Source organism: Epinephelus moara, chromosome 12, assembly GCF_006386435.1.
Source record: "Epinephelus moara isolate mb chromosome 12, YSFRI_EMoa_1.0, whole genome shotgun sequence".
Classification (NCBI taxonomy): Eukaryota; Metazoa; Chordata; class Actinopteri; order Perciformes; family Serranidae; genus Epinephelus; species Epinephelus moara.
Genome location: NC_065517.1, coordinates 30844152 through 30862311, shown reverse-complemented (window position 1 = coordinate 30862311; position 18160 = coordinate 30844152). Strand labels below are relative to the sequence as shown.

The following is an 18160-nucleotide window of genomic DNA, read 5'->3' as shown; positions in this document are numbered from 1 at the left end:
GAAATTTGCCATTTTGGTGTCGGAATGTTCTGAAGATATGTGGCTTGTGATAAATAGGTCCAATATTTGCTTCCGTGACTATGGGGCGAAAGAATCGGCCATAATCTGTAATCACGTTCATTTCTCCCACTGAAGTCAATGGACTCAGGACCTGCTGTGCCACGTGACACTGATACAGGAAACTGACTCGCAGTGGACCGTCTTGGTTTATCCACTGTCTTTGCATGTAGTTACAAGTCTGGGGAGGAGCACACAGTGACTATTGTCATTGAAAAACGCATGAGAATGCAAAACATAAAAACATTAAATAAAGTAAAAATCAATTCATTTTTTACCGTCACTGTTTTAACACCATATGTCCCTCAACACTACACTCACAAATAAATGTTCACTGTATTTTATTTGTTGTGTGAATGTCCAACATACTCAAAACACAGGAAGATGAGTATGTAGTTTGATGACAGCCTCCCTGTCCTTGCTGTTCTCTTGTATGCTGTCAGGCGTTCTGTCTCTATATTTCTATGTTTGTGTGGTTTCTGCTTCCTGGGATCAAATCAAAGAAACAACAAAAACATCTCCTGTGGTTGCACAGGTAACACCTTCCTATATCTCCCATCAAATATGTATTGTTCAGTTGAGGTTCTGTATGAGTTGTATGAATCTGCCGTCTTGTAAACTCAGAGCAAATCTGGATCTTTTTTCGTCACTATTTTGAATGTATTCCTGTGGGAGTGTGTGTCTGTGTGTGTCTTGCTTGTCCCTTTATGTCTCCTGGCATTGTGCGCTGTCATTTTGTCACCCTTCCACTGCTGGCAAGATGGAAGATGGTTTTCCCCTGGGGGCAGTGGGTGTGACCTCGACTATTTCAGGCTCTCAATCACCAGCAGGACGGCGACGAGTTCAGTGTTTATCTGCATGCTAAGTGTGTGCGAGTGTTTCCATTCCTGTCATTGCAGCCAGTGTATATAACACACTTAGGTACTTTCTCAGAAGCTCTGCGGAGAGACAAAGCCCTGTGGTGAGCGTTTCTCTGATTGATGGTGGCAAAAAGAATCTTGTGTGTGTGAAGATTTGCACGTTGTTGGCGATTGCCTGCAGTCATGCTTCACGCACACAGGCCATGCTTGCCCTAGTCATCACCGATCACAGTGACAGAGGGTGACGGACTGCCTGCTGACAAGTGGAATGGTCACACACACACATACATACACAGCAGTCAGACTGAGTGATAACCACAGTACTATACATAGATGGATAGATAGCGGTGTCTTTCCCCTCCACCCTCTTTAAGAAGTAGGTCAGTGTGTTGCATTCACTCTCCTGATGGCCTTTCACTTCCCTCTTACTCTAATTCACTTATTCATCTCCGCTATTAAGTTAAATCTTCTCTCTGTGGCCTACAGAGACCCAACAGACCACGCTATGTGAGCAGGACTCCACTCGCTGTTGTTTTTTTTTGACATCTCGCCTCTTGTTTTTGGCATTCATGACAGAGGCCATGATCTCTGAACCCTGCCCACATTTCAGAGCTGGCAGGTAGCTGCTGTGAGGTGTAAACAAGATGACCTTTGGAGAAGGAGCAGCGATCTGCGATGATTCAGTCTTGAAATTCTAGTTTGGATCTTTAATGGGTTTTATCCGCCCTGAGGGCAGAAACCTGCTTGACCTTTTTGGGACTTCAGATTGAGAGTTGAGAGTTGAGAGAGGTGTTGCTTGGCCATTTTGAGTTTTTGTAATAAGCCGCCCAAATGGAGGGGGAGTTTGTCAACCTACTGTGCCTTACAAGAGAGCAGTGACTACAGAAACAGTGGAGATGAGAGAAAAGATATACATAAGAGATACATGATAGGGCTGTCAAAGTTAATGTGTTAATAACAAGTTAACGCAAATTCCTTTTTAATGCCGCTAATATTTTTGATGTGCGATTGATCCACGTACCTTCTCTAATTATGACCCTGGGCCCATTCTGTAGTTTGGGAAATCAGGAAGCGATGCAGCAACGTTGTGAATGGCAAGTGGAAACAAACCTCCGTGAGCAGAAATAGATAAAGTAAGAGGTTTTTAAATGGCAAGTTCAGCTTCAAAGCCCTGCCACATGATTCTCTCTGCTAAGCTACCTTTTAGCAGGACTTGTTTATCTGGTGGTATGTGTTTTTTCCCCAAACCAGTCTCCAGAATAAATGTTGGTATTGTACGTTTCTACGTAAGTACGTATGTTTCTATATGCTGTTAAGTTTAGGCAAAAAACTACTTCACCAGGAAAAGATCATGCTTTGAATGTTTTTCAAATACTGGGTTTTGGTGGCACAATCCCAAACTAGAAAAGCAGAGCTCACTTAGAAAAATAACAACCACTTCCAAGGCAGTATTCCAGCAGGAAATGCAGTGATGTTTCTGTAAAAAATTACACTATTCATGGCACTATTGCCGGTGGAAAAACAGTGATGGGTCGCTAAGAGCCGCCACGTTTGGTGGCTAAAAAGCTGGTGGAAACACGGCAATGTCTCATTAAATAAAAAAACGTTTTTTATTGTCTGTTGGTCTCAAACAGTGGTCTGCAGTTTGGCAGGCATCTTGCCATCCAACATCCTTCCACCTACCTGTGATAAAGTCATCTTATAAACTTCACGTCACTTTAAACATTAAACTAACGCATATAAAACGTACAAATGCAAAGCAGTTGTACTTTGCAGAATTGCAAAATGTCAACTTTTTCTTCTGGTGATTGGATTGTTTCTTCCATAGTATTTTGATTTTGTTCTTTATTTATGTGGTGTAACAGATTCAATTACTAAGATTTCAGAGCATCAAAATTGATTTCTATGAATATCGCAGCTTGGTTTTTACCTCTGCTCTTGCAAATCTTATATGTTTTCTTACAAACTTGTACATTTCTATGCGTAATTATTCCAAATGGTATTTTTTCAGCTTTGACCAACTAACAAGCATTGCACTCTGGACAGTACAGAGGACCACACTGACATGAAAATGAAAAACACAAAAGCTAATTACATGAGAATTTTAAATGCCAGCAGCATTCACCCATTTATCTCTTCTCAGTTTGAAATAACTCCTCTGATGTTTTTCACATTTGCATATAACCTCAGTCCTCTGGTTCCACAGCACACACACACTTCTGTACTAATAGATGACGGGCTTTGATATGTTCTGCCATATTCCCTCGTTTCTCCGCCTTTCGTTTCTGTTTCCTTAACGAAGGGGGGATTTCAGAGCGAGACCCTCGCGCTAAGACACGGGGAGAGATTTCAGAGGAGGAGGTCGAAGGGGACGCTCATCTGTAGAGAGACAGAGATGCTTAAAATGCAGGTTGTGTAAATGCCTCTTAACGGCTCAGGAATGAGGATGAAGGTGGGGTAGCCTTGTGCGCAAGTGTGTGTGTGTGTGTGTGTGTGAGTGTCAAGTGTGTGAACAAATGCAAATGAGGTATGTGCAAGCAAAGTGCGAGTGTCACTGATGTCAAGGGGAATTTTTTAAGTTGGCTCTTTGTGTTTATTGCTTACCTGAAGCCTGCATTCCCGTTGTTTTATATCCTCACAGTTAATGATTTATCTGAAGAACTCCAGCTGCAATAGGTGAGGTAATTCATCTGCAGTCTTACTGTCAAACACAGAGCACACAATGTACCACACCTGCAATTTATCTTACGTTTGGTAGTGTAATTTCAAAGTTATAATTGCGAGCTTATTCTAGTCTTTGCACATCAGCCCACCCACGCACAAAGTGAAATCACAACGACTGAGCCTTTAATGCTGCGAGCTAAAATGAAACCGTCCTTCCATCCTCTCATCCCTGTGTCTGAATACCAGCGCACGCTCCAGGCAAAAGATACACGAGTCCTCTGAGAGCACATCAACACACACACACATGCACACGTACAGCATTTAAAACTGGTAACCATTTTAGTGTTGTAGCATCCTGGGCAAAGGGAACCAGGGATCACCCACCATGCATCAAAAAAGTCATGTTCGCTACCAAAAAAAGGGCGTTCAATCTAAAATAGGACCTCTTCATTTTCGTGTAGGTTACAGCTAATTTCAGAGAACCCCTGAACCAGATGCAACAGCAACAAAAACCTATATCATCTAGGAGTGCGAGAAAACATCAATATGCCTGGCTATCATGGTATTATATTTTGGATACCTCAGAGGGAGAGACTGAGAGCTTCCCATTCTCAGCATGAGCCACATCAAATGCACTCTCCCACCATCCTTTAATCTCCCCTCCAGGAGTTCAGCTGCAGGTGTGTGGCTTCCCACACCTGCTCCAAAATAAGGTCAGTTGGGAGTGTGTGTGTAGCCACCTGGCAGGATAGTAGTTGGCTTCAATTACCCTGCCCCTCAGCCCCTTACACAACATGTCGCTAGAGTAAACACAAAGAACAAAGGCCTGGTCGTAAAGGTGCAACACTAGCATTGACAATTCTCCTAAAATTAGATGTAAGAAATACATTTTCATGCTTATAGTATCCCAATATATCGCAACGTATTGAATCGTAACCCCTGTATCACGATACGTATCGTATCGCCAGATTCTTGCCGATACACAGCTGTATTATCATCTATTTACTTTGTCTCTTTGGTCAGTGTGAATTTACTATATATACTGAAAACAGCTGACTGTGGATGAGGTCAGGGACTGGTGAGAGCCATTATGATTCAACTAAAAGACCAAATCAATGAGCTGAAAGCGACCGAATGCAGCAGATAGCTAAGAAGATGGTACTTAATTTTCTGTGGGATTGTCAAAAGGCCCAAAATGATACTCAACAGAGCTCGGACGTGGCTCTTTACTGAAACCTGACTGCACTGATGGAAAATTATAGAAGTTGGTCTAGAACAGTGGTTCCCAACTGATACAGCCACAGGGTCCAGGTTTAATACACTCAGCGCATAGGCTGTATGTATAGATGGATGACTCGTCTCCACTAACACCCACTGTACAGAAGTGGAGCTAAAATATCCAGGATACGGCAGCCGCCATCTTGCTCCTGGTGATGTCAAGTTTCCCGCTTATACACCCGTCCGCCCAATTGCGAGCAACACAACTGAATGCAAGCCCACTGATTGACTCACATAGTTGTCAATCATGTTGTAATATCCCCATTTTATAGCATTAAATAACTGATTAAAACGAAACTTATCAGAAAGACGAACACTTGAATAAACAGCAGCATGATTTAAACTACCTTAAATGACAGAAACCATCTTTAGGAAAAATGTATTTGATGTGTACTTTGAGTTTTTATTTTGGCTCATTTTGACCCACCAGTTGGAAACCACTGGTCTAGAACATACTGCACTGTGATGCAGTAGAAGGACATGACAGTGACAATAGCGAGGAAGACAAGAACGTCCATATTCGATATCTCTGCAAACCCCCAGGATATGTTAAGTGTCAAAGTGCTTTTAAAAAATGTTGGTTATGGTATATGGTTTAGTTATGGTAAGGGTTAGGCAACTAGAAAACCTGGTAAAGATTACTGAAAGATCGTGGTTATGGGTAAGAAATAGGCAAACATAAGTGCAAGTCTGCAACAGGATGGTCTACAGTATGAAAGTCTTATTTGCTACAAACCCATTCACCACCATTTTCCAATGAGGGCACACTACTTCCTCCATTGACAGTAAATGTTAGCACTGGACGTCAACTGTGAGGTGCAGAATCATCCAATATGGACGTATTTATCAGAGCGGTATGGTAGAGTCTATTTTGCTGCAATAATGCAGTACCGTATGTTGTCACTGAGTAATTCAGCTGTTGGTAAAGGCCACCACTTGGATGAAGAAGCTGCACTTGCATACACTTTCTTTGGGCTTTAATTCCCCAGAAGGGAGAGTTTGGAAGATACATCATGTGGTTGCTGCAGAGGAAAGGGTTGATCCTCCCTGCGTGCCTCTTTTGCACAAGCCTTGTGGTGAAATAAAACGAACCAGAGGAACACAGGACCTTTGAAGTGGCGTTGAGCAGAATACAGCCTCAAACCACCGAGCCACTAAACGACCCAGCCCTGGCAGCGCGGCATAGCACAATGACATTTCCATATGATGTCTGCTCCTAATAGGCAAATACATGTTCGGGCTGTTTAGAGCTTGGAGTGCAGAGACGTGGAAGCGATGTTTTGAATACAGAGGTGAGATGAAAGTGAGAGAACGTGTGATTTTGGTGAGGAGTTAGCGTCTAAAAAAAGACAAAATGGTGCAAAAACATGACAAGTGCTAAAATCATTCCAGCACTCTTTAGTTTTGCATTTTCATGTCCTGTATGCCTCGTCTCCTCTCGCTGGTTTGATGTCATCGTCTGCGTGACATGAATCTGTTTCAGCAGCTCACTAACCAACAGTGTTTCTGTGTTTCAGGAGGAGGAGATGCCAGAGGTAGAGATAGACATAGATGACCTGTTGGAGGTCAACAGTGACGACGAGAGAGCCAGCAAACTGCAGGTATACCCCTGAGACTCTGTGTGTGTGTGTTTGTCTTTGTACCTATATGTGTATATTTAGCACACACCATTGTTGTATACTGAACATGAATCAATGTATAGGTACCTATATACTTGAGTCAGTGCTTTTTGTTCTCTCTGAACACACAAGGGGACCTATTATGCTTTCCCTTATTTGTTTGAGTCGAAGGCCTCTTGATTGTTTTTTGCTCAACCTAATGGTGTAGCATGATTACCTAATCAATATCAGCTGTGTAACGAGGGTGTGGCCTATATAACAGGCCAGTGTGCCTGTGTCTGACTGTGATTGCTGATGTTGAAGACGTCCTGAGGGCTGAAATGTCATCAGGATAAAGGAGAAATGCACATGGAGCCAGGCTGTGCAACACTTTTATCTTACTGTCCTTATTTTTGGTCATGTATATAATCTTATTATGTCGGATGTTCATGTTAAACGTGGCCAAAGTTTAAAATAATAAGGGAAACGTATATAAAAGTAATCCCTGTGATCAAAAATCTAAGACTTAAGATCAATCAGAATACTGTTTACAACCTTTACGACCTTTTCTTTATATGGTCAACTGCTTCAGGCATGCTAGTGCAAGCGTTTACATATGTTAGCCTACACTGCTACATGAAGCTACATGCTAACATCAGGGAAACATGTAAACTTCTTAGCCCATGTTGTAAATTTCTGCTAGATTTAGGAACATACTGCTGCTGGAACATGTCCAGTTGTTTTTAGAAGCTTTTATTGGTGACTTTTAACAAAGGAAAGTGACGCTATACAGTCATTCCCCGGTGCAAGCACACTGCTACATGTAGCTACATGCTAAACTCAGAGAAACATGTAATCTTAGTCACTGAAGTTGTTAATTTCTTCCCGATTTTGGATCATATTCCTGCTGGACATGTCTGCTTGTGTTTAGAGGCTTTTAGAAAGTGCTGCTATACACAGTCATTTCCTTGCTGCAAGTACACTGCTACATGTAGCTACATGCTTACGTCAAGGAAACATGAAATCTTAGTTGCAGATTTTGTTAATTTCTTCCCGATTTCGAATCATACTCCTGCTGGTACATGTCCGGTTGTAAAGATTTTGGTTTAGAAACTTTTATTGGTGATTTTTTCAATGTGACAAAGTACTGCTATACGCAGTCATTCCTTGGCTGAAAGTATAGTGCTACATGTAGCTACATGCTAACGTCAGGGAAACATGTAAACTTGGTGGCCGATGTTGTTAATTTCTCCCCGATTTCGGATCAAAGTCCTGCTGGAACATATCCAGTTGTGAAGATTTTAGTTTAGAAGCTTTTACTGGTGCTTTATCATAGTAAAAAGAGCCACTATTCTCCGTCACAGTCATTGCAATGACAGCGCAGAGTCGCCGAGATGTGAAAGACCCAGAAATTCTGACCAATCAGAGCAGGGTTTTTTTGGAAGAGGGGCTTCAAGAAAGGTGCTAAAACGAAGCGTTTCAGAGTACAGATGTTCCAGTACAGACAGTATGAGGAAAATAAAGTGTTTTTTGACCACTAAAGCATGTAAACATGCTCTGGTAGAGACCCAAAATAAAGCTATGAAACTTAAAATGAACATAATAGGTCCCCTTTAACAGCAAGACACAATGTTTCCTAGATGGGATAAAGCCAAATACTTGCTTTGCAGTCAAACTTATCATGGTCAGGTCTTTTGAGTCTCTGGTCAGTAGAAAAATCTAACTACTGTATGTTGGATTTCTCCCTGTATGATTCTTAATGCTCTTGTTGTTTTATTCTGGTACCAAAGGCTGAATTCATGCTCTCCAACCACTAGCTAAACAGACCCATAGAAGCAGAATTGTACATTAATTTTACATTTTATCCCAGTAAATAAAAAATGAAAAGTCCAAGCGCTGTCAAGATGATGTCTAAAAACATCTAATCCCTCAACAACTCACTGTTTTTTTTTTCTCCTCTTTGCTTCCTACACAGGAATCATTAATAGACTGCTACAAACCAACAGAGGTGAGTCGGTTCAGTGTCTGTCAGACAATAAAACACTCGATTTCAGTGACCCAGCAGCTTGTGTGTAGATAGACGTTATTGATGCTCACATGTGCCACTCGATTCGCAGTATGTAGAGCACTGTATGTTGAAGCATTGTGTCCCAGATGTGTGTGGTTAATTAATGTCTTGTGACACTCACACACATTTGTTTTCTCTTTCCACCGTCACCCTGACCTAAATACAACACGCACACACACGCCTACACCCACGTTAAATTTGTTTACTAGTAAAGGGATTTTGTTGACTGTGTTTGAAGGTGTGTCTGTGCGTGTAAAGGTGTTTGGGTTCGGGTGAGGTGGGGTTAAGCTATTTTGGTGCTTACAGGTAGTACAGACCAATCACATTATCTCTACATACGGCGAGCTCGTCCAGCCTGGACTCCCCATCTGTCATCTCTAAGTGTGTGTGTGTGGCTTAAGGTCAGACTGTGACAATTACTACAAGGTCACTGGTATCCAAAGCTGCAGAAGTGTCACACCTACCCAAACACACACACACGCCCACCCACACAAATACACTGTAATCCCTTGAGAATGGAGAAGCACTGATGCCATTTTCAACACAATCCCACAGAGGAGGCATCAGCTGGGGATAAACAATGAAAGGCAGAAGCATTGGAGAGAAAAGGTAGGGTGTGATGGAGGGAGGATGAAAGAAGGAACAAGAATGCTGTTAGAAAAAGGTATACTGGGAGAATAACAGGAGATGAAGGGCGGAGAGTGAGGAATAGAGGCAAAGAGATGGGAGGAGAGGGATGCAGAGGGATATATGAAAGGACAGCTAGAGGCAGAAGGACAGACAAGAGTGTAGGGAGAGGAGGAGGAGAAGAGGTACAGAGGGAAAGAGAAGAGGGGGAGGCGTCAGTAATTGGGTCATGAGCAGAGTCACCCCTGGTATAATGAGAGGGATTATATTCCAGCATATTCTCCACCATTGTGGACCTCCATACCACCTCCTGCTTAAACCCAGGATGTGGGTTCTCTGTCCTCCTCCCCTACTGACTTGATTCGTGTTTGTTTTCCATCCTTTTAGTATCACTTCGATGCCAATATGTAAGGGATACTGTAAAGCGAGTGGGTCATTATTGTGAGATGAACCTGATAGGATGATGCTTTACTCTGACACTGAGCAGAGGGGTCTTTAATTGTGCTTTTTACACAGCTATTGACAAACAAAATCAATGATTTGACACAAAATATTGATTTAAAAATGATCGTATTGCTTCCGCTAAGCATCTACGATGAGAGCTGAGTCCATGGCAGCAGTCTGCTCTTCAGAAATTAGAGACCATAGACTGCCATGATTGACCAATCAGAATCAAGTAAGCCGTGTAAAACACCATACCACAATGTTTGTGTACAACTAGCGTAAAACTTTAATTAGCCCGGGCTATTATTTGCTCAAATCACTGAACTCAACAGGCTTGTATTTGGGACAGGCCTTTAATTCATTTCACACAAAACTGTTGCTCAGCAAAGATCAGGGAATAAAATCAAATTGTTTATTTAAACCAGTATGAATATTACTTGTATGAAAATGTGGCTTCAGATAACATATCAATTATGAATCAATCATTTGATCTCGCTCTGACAGGCAGCGCATCAGAGGATTACGCCACCCGGGATACTGACACAACCGCGCTTTATCCTGTAAAAACAATACTCACAACTTGGATTCATTTTTTATGAGAAACCCTTTTGATTCTTTTGATCTGAGGACACTTATAGACCAAAGGAATATGAATAACTTTCAGGGTGATGGAGGAATGGACACATAATTTGAGGTAGCCAACAACCTGCTTTTATACATCTGAAGAACTTCTAGAAAAAAATGAACTGCTTGGCAACCAGACCATGTGTCTAAGACATTTGTCTAAATGTGTAGGCAAACCGGGCTAGTAAAAGGGACGAGGCGTTTAATTGAAGTTTTACGGTATATTCCAATCAAGCTATCACACAAATAAAAGGAGGACACTTCTGCCTGCTTTAGTCTGCAAAATCAAACAGAAATTGTGGAGAGATTGTAGACATCTAAAGATTCATATTCTGTTATTTTTCTTTACTGAAAGAAATATTTCTGACTGTATGATTGCTTATATGTCTTTGGGTGAAAAAGCAGCCCAGTCGCCAGGGGAAAATGTTGGCATTGTACGCGTCTGCAAACCATGGATATGTTATTTTTGCGCATTTTATAATCAACATTTCTGAATAGAATAGAAAGAACTTTATTCATCCCCGAAGGCGACATTCAGCTGTCCAGCAGCTCATAAAAAATAAAACCAACAACCACACTTCCCCTCATCAACAACAACACAGTGGTATTAAAAGAGACATAAAATAAAATGAGTTCAAATAAGTGCATAAATATAGTGGCGTAGTATGTGAGCTGACTTTCTCATAGGGAGTTGGAGGGGATGGTGGATGGCATGTCACCTAGGCAAGATGCATGCATGCATTTCCAGCGGAATTTCAGTCGCCAACAGTACATGTTCTGCTGAGATACTGCAGTGAAAAGTAGTTGTTTTTTCACTGAGACATCACTGCTTTTCCTGCTGGAACTGTGCCACCAAAAACGGGTATTTTGAGCCAAAACACGATTTTTTTCCGGACCATAACCAAGTGGTTTTGTGCCTAAACTTTACCCAGGGATCGACAGCCTTTAGTATCAATAGAGCTACTTTTGGCCAAAAAAGAAAAAGACAATCTGTCTGGAGCCGCAAAACCTATTTGAGCCTCATAATAAAGATAACACACCCTTTTATAGTTGGATTTAGCCCATCAACATTACTAATAGATCTAAATAAGCAATCATTAATATATTTTAGCACAAGATGGCTCCTCTGCAGTGGGCTATGTTTGATTATTTGGTACTTTAAATTTGCAGCGTTGCCGATGAAAGCAAACAAATTTGTCCACGCACTATTAAATTCTCCATTTTCCTCTGAGATTTTTCCCTTTTTGGATTTGGAATCCACAGCTAACCTAGCTAGCGAGACTCAAGACTACTGTAGCAATCGCTAGTGATGCTTGTAGATAAAAAAAGGCGCCAGGCCACAGATGTATGACGCACATTTTAGTTGACGAAATGTTAAAACATTTTTTTTAATTCGGTGTTTAGGCTGCGCATTTCTGCAGTTGAATAATGTAAGAATCACTTGAGGCCTACAATAATAAATGAAAATTAAAATGTTAAAACAAATAACGGTTATTCATTTCCATATAATTTTCTGTCATAGCCACAGGGAGCCACTAGTGAGGGGCCAATGAGCCGCATGTGGCTCTGGAGCTGCACGTTGCCTACTCCTGACCTAACCACATGTTAAGAAGTGTAAAGTTTTAACATATCAGCTACATAATTACGTCCAAATGTAAAGTATCCGTGGTTTGCAAAGACTTAAAATGCCAATATTTATCCTGGCGATTGAGTTGAAATTTGTGCGCAACTGTCTAACTCTCTGTTTCTCTCTGTCTTGCAGGACTTTGTCCGTGAGCTGCTGGGCAGGATAAGGGGGATGAGAAAACTCAGTGCGCCAACCAAGAAGGGCCTATAATGGCCGTGTGGTCAACCATCAATCAACCATAAACTGCGTCATCTCAGCTCCACCTACTTAACCCACCCAACATGGACTGTCATCAACCAGAATAACTTATCTAAACATAACAGCATTAGTAACTACTCTGCAACCTGCAAACAGGCACCATAAACTCCATATACATATAGCACTAGTCATTCATTTCACCATCACGTAGAATAACAAGGTGTATTATTATATTTGACTGTTGAAAGGTACGCAAGCGAAACAGAGCCAACATGGTTTAAAAGCATACAGCCACAATAAAATGTCAAAAGCCCTGGAACGTGCCAGAACTGCAACCGTGCTTCAACATGAACACCACCTGATTTCACATTTCAGAGCCATGTTACAAGCTGACGCTGTAATCCCAACAGCCATACAGACTAAAACACCAACACGAAGGGAGGTGGTAAATAAATAAAAAAAAATGTTTGTACTGCAGTAGGTGTGAAATTAGCTGTAGCACTATGTAAACACAGTGCTTCATGAGTTTGTCATTTTTTTACTGAGGTGCTGTTACTTCTTTTAAAAGATGTACTGTATGTTGCCATTTATTGTTCATGTGGTTGAAATGTGGTCTTTTTTGTCCTACTTTAAAGTCACCCCGCTTGTCCTTACTCCGTCAGTGCTTGCTGCAAACGTAAGGGAGCTCTGTAGTTTTATTTTAAGCACAAGGCGTTAATACATTGACTCTGTCCTTTTTGTGACGTGTAAACTCTGGAAAACGTGGGGACATTTTAGCAAGCGAGGCGAAAACAGCGCGAAGATTCTTGCTTCTTTTTTTTTTTTGTACCCACTGTTCCAGTATACTTTTCACCACAGCAAGGCATGATGGGTGTTGCAGTTCTCCATACGAGACTACAAAACCTGTATGATTGGCAGCCTTTCACTTACAATGTTACGCGGTGTCGTCCCTCATCAGGTTACATATCAGTTTTAGGTTCAAGCACAAAACCCCAAACATTGTTTCTCACACTCTGGTTCACTTAACTAACTCTAACAGTGGTTGACGTTGCCTTTAGGGACATTCAGGATTTCTCAGCACTGAACCTTAACTACTGACAACCTACAAAGGCAAACACAGCTGAGTCAGAACCTGAGGACAACTTGAAACTTTGACACTTAAACCTGTCAGGTCCTGTAAGGGGTAGGTGTGCCAAAACTGGCAGTATCACATCTCGAACGTCATACGTCATGGAGGCATTAGTGTGACACGGCATTTCTACAGAGATAGTTTGTTACGTTTGTGAAACATCTTCGAGCAGCCGCAGAATTTTTTAAGATGTTTAAAACTTTTCCAGGTTGCAGATGTTGTAATCTCATAATCCCAGGTTTAAAGAGGTGGATTTAGATATTTATTGATGTTAATGTGCACCAACACACTCAAAAAGCTCTGGTACAATCATGACTCTGTTAAAGGGTTGGGCCCAGTTTCACGTCCGAGCAGTCAATCGTGTACCGACCGGAATGGAGCAGACAGAAATCTGCCATGTGACATAAACCCTCAGCTGCCAAAGACAAAAGCAGGGCAATGTTTGATTTTAACATAACACTTGCAAAGCACCCGTCTTGCATGCTAACAACAGAGACAAAAGAAAAAACACTGATAAAGAGTATAGATATTATGAACTTATAATCAAGCAAAAAATACTTTTCTGACTTAGCTACCATGTCTGACTTTGTAGAACATTTTGTGTTGAAACAACGTGACGGTCACGTTGGAGAGAATCCAGGAAAATTTTAAAAATGGTGCTGTTTTTGATGTTCTTCCCAGGTTTCGGTTGTTTAAAAGACATTTTCACTGTCGATTGATGCCAGAGAAATGTGTCTGGAAGAAGCGTGTCTGTCTTTATTGATGGGGTGCGTTCAGTCTAAAGCGGCGTCCTCTTTGCGTTTTCTTTCCTCAGTCTGAAATGAGCTGAATAGACATCGCTACACTCAGTGATTTGTCGGAGAAAGATCGTGCGTTTCTGGATCAGTGAATCGGAAAGAAAAGTCAAAGAGGAAGCCCTTATAGGAAATGCATCCAGGACTCATGTCGAGGTACTCCATAGGATTTTCTCTGTCAGGAAACAGTTCAGGGGCAGTAGGCTGATATTTTATAATTTATGGGATTTCATGTGGAGAGCATTTTGAAAGCGTCCATACTAGAAAGCTTTACGTTTGCATGTATTTTTAAAGTCGCATGTCAAGGGGGACATTTTGTTGGCCCAAGGGTTTTTATTTTACAAAATGAAACACTTTCCTTTTTATACCTTTATTATTATTATTATTATTATTATTGAGACTAAAATATTCAGTTTTTCAGCTGCAGTTTTGTTTTTCTGTACATCCACAATAAGCGTTCTTGTTTTTAAAATGTAATGTGGTGTGTGGTTTGTTTTTGCTGATAATAAAAATGCAGGACTCTGTACTGTTTAAACAGACGCCTTCCCTGTGTGATTTTATTTATTTATTTTTAATGGGTAAAAAGGTATATGTCATTGTGCTTCATTTAAAGCAATAGTCCAATCCCAATCCATCGATGACACAAAATTATTATTATTATTTATTGTAAAATCTAAACAAATGTTCAAATCTGTTAGAATTTAATAATAATTTTTTATGTTAAGTCAACATTTTTTAGTTATTTTTACTTAAATTAATAAAGCCGTAATAGCCTAATTTGTAAGTCATTAGTTTAATGATCTGTAAACAACTGTTGTAAAAATATCTACTCAGTTTTTAATGTTCAAATAACAATTAGTCCCTGTCTTGTTCGATAAAATGAAAGATTTATGTTAATTTTACATAACAAAACGATAATTACAACAGTTGCAGAGTTACGCTGAACACTGTTTTTTGCTGTCTTAACATAAAACTGTCACATTTTATTGTGTCTTTTGCCAACTTCTTATTTTCTAGTTCTCATAATTTAGTAAAAATTAGTCAAAGCAACATTAAATTTAAACCTCCATTGCAATCTAAACTTGTGTTGGAATTTTTATGTCAGTACAATTTAAATATATAATGTTAAAATGGCGGCATATCTTATGTGTTGCCAAAGCACAATTACACTTTAAGATGGTGAAAATTAAAAAAACAATTAACAAAATGTGTTATTACATATGATTAGACATATATTTTGAAGGGAAAAATATTAAGTGAAAGAGTAAATAAAAAGGCAGAGTGTGATCTGTGATGAGATGAACTGTTGTGTTGGTTGTCTCTTCGGCTGTGACATGCATGGACATATTGACACTGACCCTATTTTCTCCAAGTACATGTTGCATTTTAGTCTGGTCAGAGAGTGAATCAAAATGCTGGAGTTCACATTTAATTTTTGTAAAGAACTTTGTCCTGGTGTCTTCATATGTGCCACACTGTAGCAATAAATGTGACTCTGTCTCCACCTGTCTCTGAGGACAGAGCTGACACAGCCGGTCTTCTCTAGGCAGCCAGGTCCGCCCGTGTCTGCCAGTCTCTATGGCCAGACTGTGATCACTGAGTCTGTACATAGTCAGTATCTTTTTCTGATCTGTCACAGTGGACAGATAGTTTGATTAGTTTCCCTCCCACAGTCCAAAGACATGCAGGTTAATTGGTGACTCTAAATTGTCCGTAGGTGTGAATGTGAGTGTGAATGGTTGTCTGTCTCTATGTGTCAGCCCTGTGATAGTCTGGTGACCTGTCCAGGGTGAACCCTGCATCTCGCCCAGTGTCAGCTGGGATAGGCTCCAGCCTCCACACAAGCCCCAACAGGATAAGCAATTACAGAAAATGAATAAATAGCATATGTACTGTCAAGCTCAGTGGACAGCATAGCATGTACTGTGTATACATTTTAGCGGTTGATGAACTTACAAATTGGTGTATATTTACTTACCTTTTTCAAGGGAATCAATTCCCTAAATTTTTAAGTGTGATTAATTTGTTAGGTTTTACAGTGTAGATGAGAACACTTTCATGTCTGTACGGTAAATGTACGACACCAAGGAATCCGGAGGGTCACCTATTCAAGGACCCGTCTGGACCAAGTATGGAGTGTGGACTGGTAGCTTGAGAGGTGCCAGTTTGCTTTCTGTACACTGCCGCAGTGCCCATGAGCAAGGCACAGAACCCCCAACTGCTTGAGGAGCCTGTCCATGGGCAGCGCCCTCACTGTCACATATCTGCATTTAATGTATAGGTCCTGTTTGTGCATGTGTGTGTATGACAACAGAGAGAAAAATTGTATTTCCCCTCAGGGATTAATAAAGTATCTACTTCTTCTTATGCTAAGCTAAGCTAACTGGAATCCGGCTGTAGCTGTGTTCTTAGGAAAGATATAAGTTTGAGTAATGCTGAGTATGTGCCATTAGTCAGATGTGTTGAGATCTGTGTGTGTGGTCCTTGGTGTGTGTGCGTTCACATGCCTGGTCCTGCACAAGGGGCATATTAGAGCATCGTGGCTGCCAATGTGTTGCTCCTCAATGTGGCAGCAGTTTAGTAGGACAGCCCTGTCTGATTCTGTAAAGAGCTCATCAGGGTATGACATTATTGCTCAATGTGCGCATGAGTAGCCTTTCTCTGCGGCGCGTCTAGCCCCATATGGACTGGCCTACTGTACACTGTTGCTAGGTAGAAAGTGTTCACTGATCTCAGATTTAAGAGAGCGCTTAGATGGAATAATCACACTGAAACTTAAACTTGCATGATCACCGATCTGCCAGGGAACAAGCCAACCTTGCTGCAGCTCAAAGCTCGTATATTTTTATGTCTAAGGGGAAGTCATGTGGAAGAATATAGGCCAGTTTACAGGGGAGACAGACAGGCAGAGACACACTTGGCCAACACGCCGCAGCTTTTATTCCCGCAGAGAATGTGATAATGAATGTCTTCTGATTCACTGACACGCAGTCCCAAACAGCCTCGTGGATTTCACTGCAGGAAAACAGAATCGCACACACGCACATACACACATACACAGTGCATGATGGGAGGAACATCGAGCCGAAAGCGGCGCCAGCGCGACTGTGCGGTGCAACAAGGCTGCGTGTGCCTTTAAATTCCATGACCCACTTTTCACAGCTGGGGCTGGCTGGCAGGGAGCGCTCGTGCACGCTGCCTTGAATAATTGGGACTGCAAGGTGAATGTGAGGAGAATAGTTAAGGACGGGAGCATCCCCCCCTCGACAGCCAGCGCGCCCGGCTCAGTCAGCTGGCTGCACACCAGCACATCTCACACCAGCTCGCTCCTCAAATCGCTGTCGGTCATGGTGCTCCGGAATATTAAAAATGATGTGAATGGAGACAGTTGTTTGACAGGAGGGAGAAAATTATATGGATGTATGAAATGAAACGAGACTGGCACAAGACAGGAAGTGCCTTTTATGTTCGCTGTATCGGTTTGTTGAATACAATACACCTCATACATACATCATCATGTGAAATGGCCCAGCAGACCCTACTGTAAATTTCATGTCCTCCCATCCCCCTCCTCATTTTGTCATCCTCCCTCTTGATCCAATACGTTCCTCTCCACCCCCCACACCCTCTTCTTCTACTACATTTCCCCCCGTCCCCTTGTGGATGCAGTGATCCATCATGCCAATACTTCAGAGAGACAGAGAGAAAGAGAAGAGGAGCAGATTGAGAACAGAAAAAGACAGACACTGTATATGACCGGGGTGGTAAAGAGAAAGATGAGAGATAGCTTTGACACCGGCAGCGCCGCCCCCACCCGCCCGCCAGCTCCCCTCAGCTGGAAGATAGATCCCATCTCGTCTCCACTTCTGTGGAACCCAACTGCAGCATCAGACAAATGCTGGGCCGACGTGTCCCGCTGTGATAGCCTACTCATTCATTCACATGACAGGCAATTCAGCCATGCAGCATCACTTATTATCCAGACAGAGAGAAGGAGAAGTGGGGGTGAATTCTTCTGTCAGCTCCATGACACATAGCTGTGTTTACCTGCTGCATCAGTGCCGTGTGCAGACATTTTGTAGGGCAGGTGCTCAAGTAATAAAAAGGACACCCCCCTCCTTCTGCATTATTTTTGCGGAGTGCATTTTTATGCATCTGTAATCACCAGAAGGGCTCAAGGCCTATTAGTTTC

The 18160-nt window shown here is 41.7% G+C and overlaps 1 protein-coding gene across 1 annotated transcript in view; it reads left to right on the top strand.

Moving 5' to 3' along the window:
- Positions 1–14507, top strand: part of ppp1r14c (protein phosphatase 1, regulatory (inhibitor) subunit 14C) — a 37999-nt gene extending 23492 nt beyond the window's left edge. Inside the window, exons 2-4 of the mRNA XM_050059114.1 lie at positions 6377–6460; positions 8433–8465; positions 11983–14507. Of these exons, the coding sequence (XP_049915071.1) occupies positions 6377–6460; positions 8433–8465; positions 11983–12057 (192 nt within the window). The 3' untranslated portion in view covers positions 12058–14507. The remainder of the gene's footprint in view (positions 1–6376; positions 6461–8432; positions 8466–11982) is intronic.
- The last annotated feature ends 3653 nt before the right edge of the window (positions 14508–18160 follow it).